Source organism: Tasmannia lanceolata, unplaced genomic scaffold (genome assembly GCF_043159265.1).
Source record: "Tasmannia lanceolata isolate RefF3 unplaced genomic scaffold, GAP_Taslan_0.1 ptg000007l, whole genome shotgun sequence".
In the NCBI taxonomy this organism is placed as follows: Eukaryota; Viridiplantae; Streptophyta; class Magnoliopsida; order Canellales; family Winteraceae; genus Tasmannia; species Tasmannia lanceolata.
Window position 1 is genome coordinate 9,438,326 of NW_027518684.1, and position 9,511 is coordinate 9,447,836.

The 9,511-nt window shown below is 37.5% G+C and overlaps 1 protein-coding gene and 1 pseudogene across 5 annotated transcripts; one reads left to right on the top strand and one right to left on the bottom strand.

Annotated features, from left to right (window-relative positions):
- Positions 1-2,589: 2,589 nt before the first annotated feature.
- LOC143880936 (octanoyltransferase LIP2, mitochondrial-like) lies at positions 2,590-4,619 on the bottom strand. Of its 3 annotated transcripts, none has more exons than XM_077383916.1 (3): positions 4,539-4,619; positions 4,096-4,150; positions 2,590-3,351 (listed from the first exon to the last, which is right to left on the bottom strand). In XM_077383916.1, exons 2-3 carry the CDS (start codon positions 4,146-4,148, stop codon positions 2,694-2,696), a joined length of 711 nt encoding a protein of 236 aa, XP_077240031.1. In that variant the 5' UTR covers positions 4,149-4,150; positions 4,539-4,619; the 3' UTR covers positions 2,590-2,693. The 3 variants fall into 3 exon arrangements, with proteins under 3 accessions (XP_077240031.1, XP_077240030.1, XP_077240028.1); XM_077383915.1 differs by having other exon boundaries at positions 4,524-4,596; XM_077383913.1 differs by having other exon boundaries at positions 4,096-4,601.
- A 268-nt stretch (positions 4,620-4,887) lies between these two features.
- On the top strand, positions 4,888-8,532 carry LOC143881783 (octanoyltransferase LIP2, mitochondrial pseudogene; annotated as a pseudogene). 2 transcript variants are annotated; one of them, XR_013252021.1, is made up of 3 exons: positions 4,927-5,047; positions 5,890-7,440; positions 7,622-8,532. The product of XR_013252021.1 is annotated as an octanoyltransferase LIP2, mitochondrial pseudogene, transcript variant X2 (transcript). The 2 variants fall into 2 exon arrangements; XR_013252020.1 differs by lacking the exon at positions 5,890-7,440 and having other exon boundaries at positions 4,888-5,047.
- The last annotated feature ends 979 nt before the right edge of the window (positions 8,533-9,511 follow it).

Sequence of the window (9,511 nt, forward strand, 5' to 3'; positions counted from 1 at the left end):
TCGTGTTAAGGATGTCTGGATCTAGGAAAAAGAAAATTTTGGAAAATAATATTTTCCTGTGAATTTTTTATGGGTTTTTCATTTCTGAATTTTCTTTTTCTTCTGTTTGGTTCACATTCATCAAGTTTTTGGAATTTTATATCACAAATCTTAATCTACTCAATGCAACTTGGGATGCATATAAGCCAAAAAATAAAAGTAGAAAGTAAGCATATTCTATGACCAACATTTTAAGGCCCTGTTTGTTTTGGAAGTGTATATCTTCCTTCATTGATTGGGAACACCTCTCTCATTTCCTACCCTCAATTACAAAAACTGAAACTAAAAATTACAACCAAAAAAAACCCACAAGTCTAAGAAAAAAAGGAGAATCACTACAAAATCAAAAGAAAGATACTATCTATCATGCTCTTTCTTTTAAACATCACTCTCTCTTATCACCTCCTTTCAATTTGAAGCAAGAAGAAAGTCTATAATGGGAAGAAGAACACACAGCTGGCTAAATTACTTGTTCTGTGTTGGATTTGGTACACTTGATGGCGACTCCCTTAAGCTCGCTTCCACGGCCTTTTTGGGTTCTTTCATTTCTGAATCCTGAGTCTTGAGGTGTGCAGGAATTGAAACCGCGTGTAGTAGTAATCTCCTTGGGTGGTTTCTTTCTCTTAGGCTGACTCTTTCATGGGGAAGAGATGATAGAGAACACATGAGAAAGTGAATGAAAATCAATGCAGAGAGAGCAACTAAAGCTCTGGAACTGGTTTTCATAGTGCTTGGGTGAAAATAAATGGATGGAGATGGTTAAGAGATGGAGGAGTTGTTCATTTATATGAGATTTTCAAATCAGAAACTGAAAGGTTATCACGACTTAATTTCCCCTTTTTCTAATATGATGGAACTTGGAAGCAGCAGATCATGTGAGCTTCATTTAATTAGTCTATTTCTCTGACCACCTTGCAATCCTGTGGTACTAGATTACAGGACTAATGTGACCAGGCACGTGATATGAAATTTGCCACCTTATTCATTTCTTCTTTACTGTTTTTTAATCTCTAGTACCTCTAAATTTAGCTGGGCCAGTCATCTTTCCACTGCATTACAGTCACCAATCACCCTCTAGCTATATGCTTTGCTTCCAGCAAAATATCATAATGATCTTAAAAAAGTCATCTCTCAATTCCAAGAACATAATAAAAATTTCATCTTATCATGTGCCTAGCAATATCACATACATCCAGTGTAGAAAGTAGCATGCTTCTGCGCATCTACCACCTTTTTTTCCATCTAAATTTGGACAGGTTCTGCTAAATCACATCCATTGAATTCCCATTTGACTGGTGAAATATGAGTTTTCCAAAGGAGGCCTCTTGCTTTTCCAAGATTCAAAGATTGGTTGGAATACAGAACATGGATTTCATCAGCTTGAAGGTTTTTTTTATAAGAAACCCACCTGTTCAAACCCATCAGCCATCTCTACAAAGGTTTTTTCATGGTAATAAGATTTAAACCACATGGTGATTGCAGGTTCTTTATTTGTTTAGCCTTAGTTTATTTGCTTCTGTACAATTGATTAGCAAAGCACTAATGAGAAATCAGAATTAAACACAAATCACAATTGCCTTTACATCTGTCATCATAAGAGAATCCTCGGCTGTGTCTTTTTTTTGAATTAAGATATATTTGCCAGATAAAAGACCTGTAACGGCTTTGACACTTTGTTTCATTTTTTTTCTTGGCTATCAATCCATGATGGGTTCATTAGTTACTTGAGTTGTACTTGTGTACTGTTGGGCTACTGGTACTGATAAGAATACAAAACTTGCAGATCTGTCCAGCCTGAAAAAATGCTATAGTAAATAGATAATGTGGATTACTATTTTTAAAAAAAATAGGAATGAGAAATTTAGGACACGAGCCACGAAGACCAAGATGGTCAAGATACAAAGAAAATAAAGAGAACACAGAAAAAACAGAAATAGAAGGGATACATCCACTAGATCCGGGAGGCCCTAAACATGATCTATCAACTCCAGAGTGAGCCAACTGGTCCGCATCGCTATTGGCAGATCTCCATCGCATTATCAAATGTTCAAGAGTCTTTCAACCATCTAATCACATTAAGCGAGTCTCCTTCGACTTTTTTTTGAATGGCAAACCTCCTTCGACAATTAGAGCCAAAGAATGCGCCTATTACTATTGCCTACTTATAAGAGAATACATATACATCCCTATATTTCCATGTTAAATACCAAACTTGTTCCCTTTACTGTCTTTGGAATTCCCAGATTGAAGTAGTGAACAAGTTATTATTGTATCTGATACTCTACTTATAGATATATTTTTTTTGAAAAGTAAACTGAATGGGTGATTAAAAATGTTGCGACTCCATGCTTGTACCAGGAAAATTCACATCATTTCATGGTAAGAAAGCATGCAGAAGCATGATTAATGTTGTCATCTTCCAACAAAGTTGGCATGAGAGTAACCTATTTGCTTTATCGATGACTGTCTACTTAGTTATAGATATTTGAGCAACACTTACTCAATAATGTTTTGTCCAACTGTTTTACAATAAATTTTAACTAAGTTTGTTTAGAATTTAAAAAATAATAATTAAAAAAAAGAAGAAACCAAATTACATTTACAAGTAGAAACCTGACCGCCCCTCCACCAATGCACACAATCATGACTGCATCTCACTCACATCTCTTATTTTGTGTCAACAAAATTGACACATTTTCTTTCCACGAAAGTGTACTGAAACCAAAAGATCTCGCAAAACACCCAACCAACTGCTCATGAATCACTTCATCACCTGGAAGTTCCACCTCTGTCACTATTCTCAAAGATGTCACTCCTTTATCAGCAATCCCACATGGGACAATGTGCCTAAAATAGTTCAGATCTGGATCATTGTTAAAAGCCAATCCATGAGAAGTGATGCCGGATGAAATTCGAACACCAATCGCACCAATCTTTTTGTCTCTGACCCACACCCCTGTCTCACCTGATTCTCCAGCTTGGGCTTGCACTCCATATAGCGATGCCAATTCAATCATTGTCTGCTCGAGATTCTCAACATACTTTCGGGCACCTAGACCAATCTCCCTAAGAGATATTATGGGATATAGAATAGCTTGATGTGGACCATGAAATGTTATGTCTCCCCCTCTTTCTGTGTAGTGAAGCTCAGCTCCCATGGTTTGAAGGTCGGCCTCGGGCACAAGCAAATTGTGATGTGTTCTCCTTTTTCCGAGTGTATATGTGGGTGGATGTTGTAAGGACAAGAGGGTGTCTGGAATTTTACCTATTTTTCTATCAGAGACGAGCCTCTCCTGAAGCTTTAGTGCATCTAAGTAGTTGACAGTTCCAGCATGCATAAGCAAGTGATTCTCAATAATATCCAGCATATCATCAGAAGCAGGTGCATTTTCCTTGGGCTTGATAGCCATAATAGTTGCAGAGATTTGGCCTTCTCGAAGGATTTTGATCTTCCCCTGTTCAACACTAAAAAGCCCGCCAGGAGCTGTAGGTGGGAGCGTCCACCGCCATGGTGTATCAAACTCAACTGTGATGCTTCTTTGGCGAATTCCTTAGCCTCCATTGGTGGACTTCTTCGTAACTCAGAAAGCTCTGTTCTAGCCTTATTCTCAAAGGATTTGGATTTAATGGCAATCCAGGAATTGGAGCTTGAGGCCATCTTTCATGGTGTCTCATTGGCCTCCTCCTCCTTCGACATCAAGCATCTTTGGATTGAATCCGACTCACTCTTGGCGGTAAATGTTATCAAAGGCATATTCCCTTGTCCGTGGAGAAGGAGGCAAGCTCTAGCTCATCTTCAAAATACCCTCTCTAGATTTGAATCATGGAGGGTGTCCCACATTTGGAGAGAAACAAACCGTCCAGCAGATTTCCTTTCAAAAGCTGACTGCCCTTTAAAGGGTTCCTGTTTGCTGGGGTTGTCCCTTCCTCATCCTCTCATTGACTATGTTAAAGAGGATGATGAAGGAACTCTCTACTTTAGACTGTAATTTCGTCGCCTTCCTGTTATCTGGTTTTGGGGTCTGCCTAACCCCGATTACTAATAATAAAAAAAAAAAGTAGTTGACAGTTCCCATCTTCCAGATTTCGATGCTCCTCTGTAGTCTCATTCCTGGAAAATCTAGGTTTAAGAGTCTAGTTTTTTGTTCTATAATCACAAATCCATAAATAAATTCAAGATGCACGTGGTGTTCTGTGAATAACCAACTCTCTTTCTCTCCAACACACACAAACACATATATACTTCGTACTCTCTTTTTTCTCATCGAAAGCAGAGCCATGCAATTGCAAATCACAAACAAGTATTACATGAGTATAGAAAAATAAATAAATAAATAAAAAGTATTACATGTGTCTAGAAAGATTTATGGTTCTTCAAATATTAGAAACGTTGGCAATGAAAAGAAAGGGAGGTATTAAGATAAAAATAGAAATAATCATTATAAGCTGATTTTCTTAGAGAGGAAAGAGTAGACGAACTGAACTCATGAATTTCTCACTTTAAACGAAGGATTTTCCTTTTTCTTTTCCTTTTCTTTTTTTTTCCCAGTTTTCGAGCCCCTTCAACCGCGGATTTAGAGCGAAAGGTAACCAAAACACAGCAAAATAATAAATAAGTAAATGGTGACGAGAAATTCGCTCCCCTTGTAAGATAATTCGCACCCCTTGTAACTTGTATTGAGGCAGACTTTAACACTTTTTGACGTCTAATCTTGACGTCAAATCAAGTGAAAAAGCGATTTTATCATTACCCATAAGTAAATAACTACTATGTTCTCTGTAATGACGAAATTGTCCTACGCACTCTGCCACAAAATCTCCCAGACTCCATGGGCAATTTGATGAAAAGAGTTATTGGGACATAAAGATAAACCTAGTTTAATCTCTTCTGTGCTTAGGTGAAGCTCCCTATCCTTTGGCGGAAACAAAATCCATATATTCAAAAATCCTTTTTTTTTTTTTCAAACGAAGAAGAGGTTCTGGTTGTGTTGATTTTGCATCCATCCAGGCATGTAACTCTTTTTTTAATGATTAGATAACCAATTGTTCATCGTTTTGATGTTTCTGTAATTGGGTTTCTCGTTCTTTCGTGATAACTCGTGTTTTTAATTTTCATTTTGAAATTTCTTTTATTCCTTAATTGGATGTTAGGGTAGCTTCTTGGCCAATTTAGATATCTGGGTAATTTTTAAACTTATGAAGTTAGTCTGAATTTAAACTTTGGTAATTAGATGATGGATAATTAAACTCATTTGCTGGTTTTCACTATGATTCTTTTGAAAAACTTTTTTTTTCTTTCAACTTTTCTGTAATTATCACTTTTTCTGCAAATAGGTTGGTTGAAACTAGGAATACAATGACGGATTGCGCATGCTAATTTTTGTTGAACTTGATGAGTTATGGCTTAATTTTTTGTATTTTTTATTTATTTTTTACTCCTGATCTTCTTTCTTGATGTTGTTTATATCCTTAATATGCACAACAATGTTCTGTGTGTGCTTTTCTACAATCAGATTTTTGCTTTTTATTCTTATGTTTTGTGGAAAACAACACAATTAGCCATCAGCTATTATTTGTTGAGTAATGTAGGGAAACCGAGATTACCACCGAAAAGGGGATCCAACAAATTGATTATTGCCACATCCTCACTAGTGCCGTGAGCAATCCCTTAAATCTAGGAAAATCAACAAAAAGAGAATTTTTTGTTTTGTACACATGGCGCATTCTCATTGTAGGTGCCCTGCTCGGTGGCACTCTCGGTCTCCATATCATTTTCCTTATTTGTTTGGTGGTGTCTTTTTTATAATCAAAATCCATATAAATCTCAGCTTAAATGCAATTATGTTACAGGTGAAAATAGATTACTACAGTTAACTTGAGGCATGATGTTTCTTGGTCACCCCTGAGGATATCTTCATTTTGACATAAATATGTGCAATGACCTGTTATAGGACGCACACCATTTTGCTTCCAAAATGCTAGGAATCCTTGAACTCAAATGTCAAGCAATCTACTTCCTCTATAAACACTCTTCCTGATCTGTACCCTTTTACCAGCTAAAACTTATTTATCTAGCATGCAATAGACTCGGCAATGCCTCGATGTATTGATCATTATATGTAGCTGGTTTATAGCCTCCACAGCCACAACTCCTCAAAATATACTGTATTTTTGTGGTATATTAGAGAAGGACCTACTAATAACTCCCATTCCTTTTCATGTCTTCTCTCAGATTGCCAAGCCATTGTTGTTTCTTCCCTCTTAATTATGACCGAGTAAAACTGGATCTCTTCATCATATCACTCATTTCATTTTTATCATTGTAAGGTTGGAAAGTTACTCGATTCTTTCTTTTCACCAGATACTTGTGTATATTGAGGTTTCGATCCCATTTTTTATTTTTCTTTTAACGAGAAATATTATCTCATTGCATGCTCTATCATGAAAGCGAGCCTTGGCGCAACGGTGAGGTTGCTCCATTGTGGTTCGAGTCACAGAATCAGCCTCTCTGCAAAGCAGGGGTAAGGCTGCGTACATCTAACCCTCCCAGACCCCCAGACCCTGCAATGGTGGGAGCCTCATGCACTGGGCCGCCCTTTTTCTTTTCTTTTTTGCATCCTCTATCATGATGCCCTGTTATTGACCAGTCTTGTCGTCCTTCATTTCCTAGAAAAGAACAAATGAAAAGACCAAATATAAATCTAGAATTAAAGAGAGTATCTAGTCACGTATGCTACCTACAATCTAGTTATCTGTTTTTCTTTTGTCCTTCTCGATTGATGGAGACAACTAAAATCCAAGGGTGCAAGTGGGTTGGATTGGTTTCGGTTGGAGCTGTCAAAACCACTGTTTAGAAACTCCTTTGCCAGTCGTCGACTTGCCCAAGTCAGCTCCCTTTTACCTTGACCAACTTCTTGTCGGAGTTTGGGTTTTGGCCTACCAAGTCAATTAGAACTTCTTTGACTCACCTAACTCAACTCAACTAAGCCTTTGTCCCAAATTAGTTGGGGTCGGCTAATGAATCCTTTAGAAAATTTTCATGAAGAAGGTGAAAGAGTCTACCCAGCTCAGATTGACTAAGGACACTAGTTGGGTTCGTCTACATGGATCATTTTCTTCCATTCTCTCCTATCCAAGGTCATGTTCTCTGTTATGTTCCTAGCCATCATGTCTTTCCTCACTGTTTCTACCCGAGTTTTTTTCGGTCTGCCCCTTCCTTTGACTCACCCAAGGTAATGAAAATTTGATCGTGTCAATCATTGACTTGCCCTAGTTGAATTCTGTTTCCTATCATACGAAAAATATCTTGCTGAGGGTTGGGGTTTCACATGGAAGCAAAGTAGAGTCCAACTGGCCACATAAGTGTGATGGAGGGGGTCATAGAAATTCATGGAGAAAATTGTAAGTTGAAGTTTAAAGTCATTTTTCATATCTCTTCATTTAAAAGATTTGATATGCAACAAATAGTAGAAAATAATTGAACTTGTTTTGATTGATAAAAATCAACGAAGTATCCTACTCTCATGTGCATGTTGGATATAGAACAAAAAACTAGACGCTTAAACATGTTGCGATTTTCCAGGAATGAGACTACAGAGGAGCATTGAAATCTGGAAGATGGGAACTGTCAACTACTTAGATGCACTAAAGCTTCAGGAGAGTCTCGTCTCTGATAGAAAAATAGGTAAAATTCCAGACACCCTCTTGTCCTTACAACATCCACCCACATATACGCTCGGAAAAAGGCGAACACATCACAATTTGCTTGTGCCCGAGGCCGACCTTCAAACCATGGGAGCTGAGCTTTACTACACAGAAAGAGGGGGAGACATAACATTTCATGGTCCACATCAAGCTATTCTATATCCCATAATATCTCTTAGGGAGATTGGTCTAGGTGCCCGAAAGTATGTTGAGAATCTCGAGCAGACCATGATTGAATTGGCATCGCTATATGGAGTGCAAGCCCAAGCTGGAGAATCGGGTGAGACAGGGGTGTGGGTCAGAGACAAAAAGATTGGTGCCATTGGTGTTCGAATTTCATCCGGCATCACTTCTCATGGATTGGCTTTTAACATCGATCCAGATCTGAACTATTTTAGGCACATTGTCCCATGTGGGATTGCTGATAAAGGAGTGACATCTTTGAGAATAGAGACAGAGGTGGAACTTCCAAGTGATGAAGTGATTCATGAGCAGCTGGTTGGGTGTTTTGCGAGATCTTTTGGTTTCAGTACACTTTCGTGGAAAGAAAATGTGTCAATTTTGTTGACACAAAATAAGAGATGTGAGTGAGATTCAGTCATGATTGTGTGCATTGATGGAGGGGCTGTCAGGTTTCTAATTGTAAATGTAATTTAGTTTCTTCCTTTTTAATTATTTGTTTTTAAATTCTAAGCAAACTTATCTAAATTTTATTGTAAAACAGTTGGACAAAACATTATTGAGTAAGTGTTGCTCAAATATCTATAAGTAGAGTATCAGATACAATAATAGCATGTTTAGTACTTCAATCTGGGAATTCCAAAGACAGTAAAGGGAACAAGTTTGGTATTTAACATGGAAATATAGGGATGTGTATGTATTCTCTTAGAAGTAGCCAATAGTAATAGGCGTATTCTTTGGCTCTAATTGTCAAAGGAGGTTTGCCATTCAAAAAAAAGTAGAAGGAGACTCCCTTACTGTGATTAGATGGTTGAAAGACTCTTGAACATTTGATAATGCGATGGAGATCTGCCAATAGCGATGCAGACCAGTTGGCTCACTCTGGAGTTGATAGATCATGTTTAGGGCCTCCCGGATCTAGTGGATGTATCCCTTCTATTTCTGTTTTTTCTGTGTTCTCTTTATTTTCTTTGAATCTTGACCATCTTGGTCTTCGTGGCTCGTGTCCTAAATTTCTCATTCCTAATATTTTTTTAAGTAGTAATCCACATTATCTATTTACTATAGCATTTTTTCAGGCTGGACAGATCTGCAAGTTTTGTATTCTTATCAGTACCAGTAGCCCAACAGTACACAAGTACAACTCAAGTAACTAATGAATCCATCATGGATTGATAGCCAAGAAAAAAAATGAAACAAAGTGTCAAAGCCGTTACAGGTCTTTTATCTGGCAAATATATCTTAATTCAAAAAAAAAGACACAGCCGAGGATTCTCTTATGATGACAGATGTAAAGGCAATTGTGATTTGTGTTTAATTCTGATTTCTCATTAGTGCCTTGCTAATCAATTGTACAGAAGCAAATAAACTAAGGCTAAACAAATAAAGAACCTGCAATCACCATGTGGTTTAAATCTTATTACCATGAAAAAACCTTTGTAGAGATGGCTGATGGGTTTGAACAGGTGGGTTTCTTATAAAAAAAACCTTCAAGCTGATGAAATCCATGTTCTGTATTCCAACCAATCTTTGAATCTTGGAAAAAACAAGAGGCCTCCTTTGGAAAACTCACATTTCACCAGTCAAA

Excerpts from the sequence above, each read along its gene's own strand:
- LOC143880936 (XM_077383913.1), bottom strand. The coding sequence starts at position 4,319 with ATGGCTCTGCTTTCGATGAGAAAAAAGAGAGTACGAAGTATATATGTG. Across the intron at positions 3,352-4,095 it reads ATGGGAACTGTCAACTACTT|AGATGCACTAAAGCTTCAGG; the intron begins TTTTTTTTTATT and ends TGTCAACTACTT.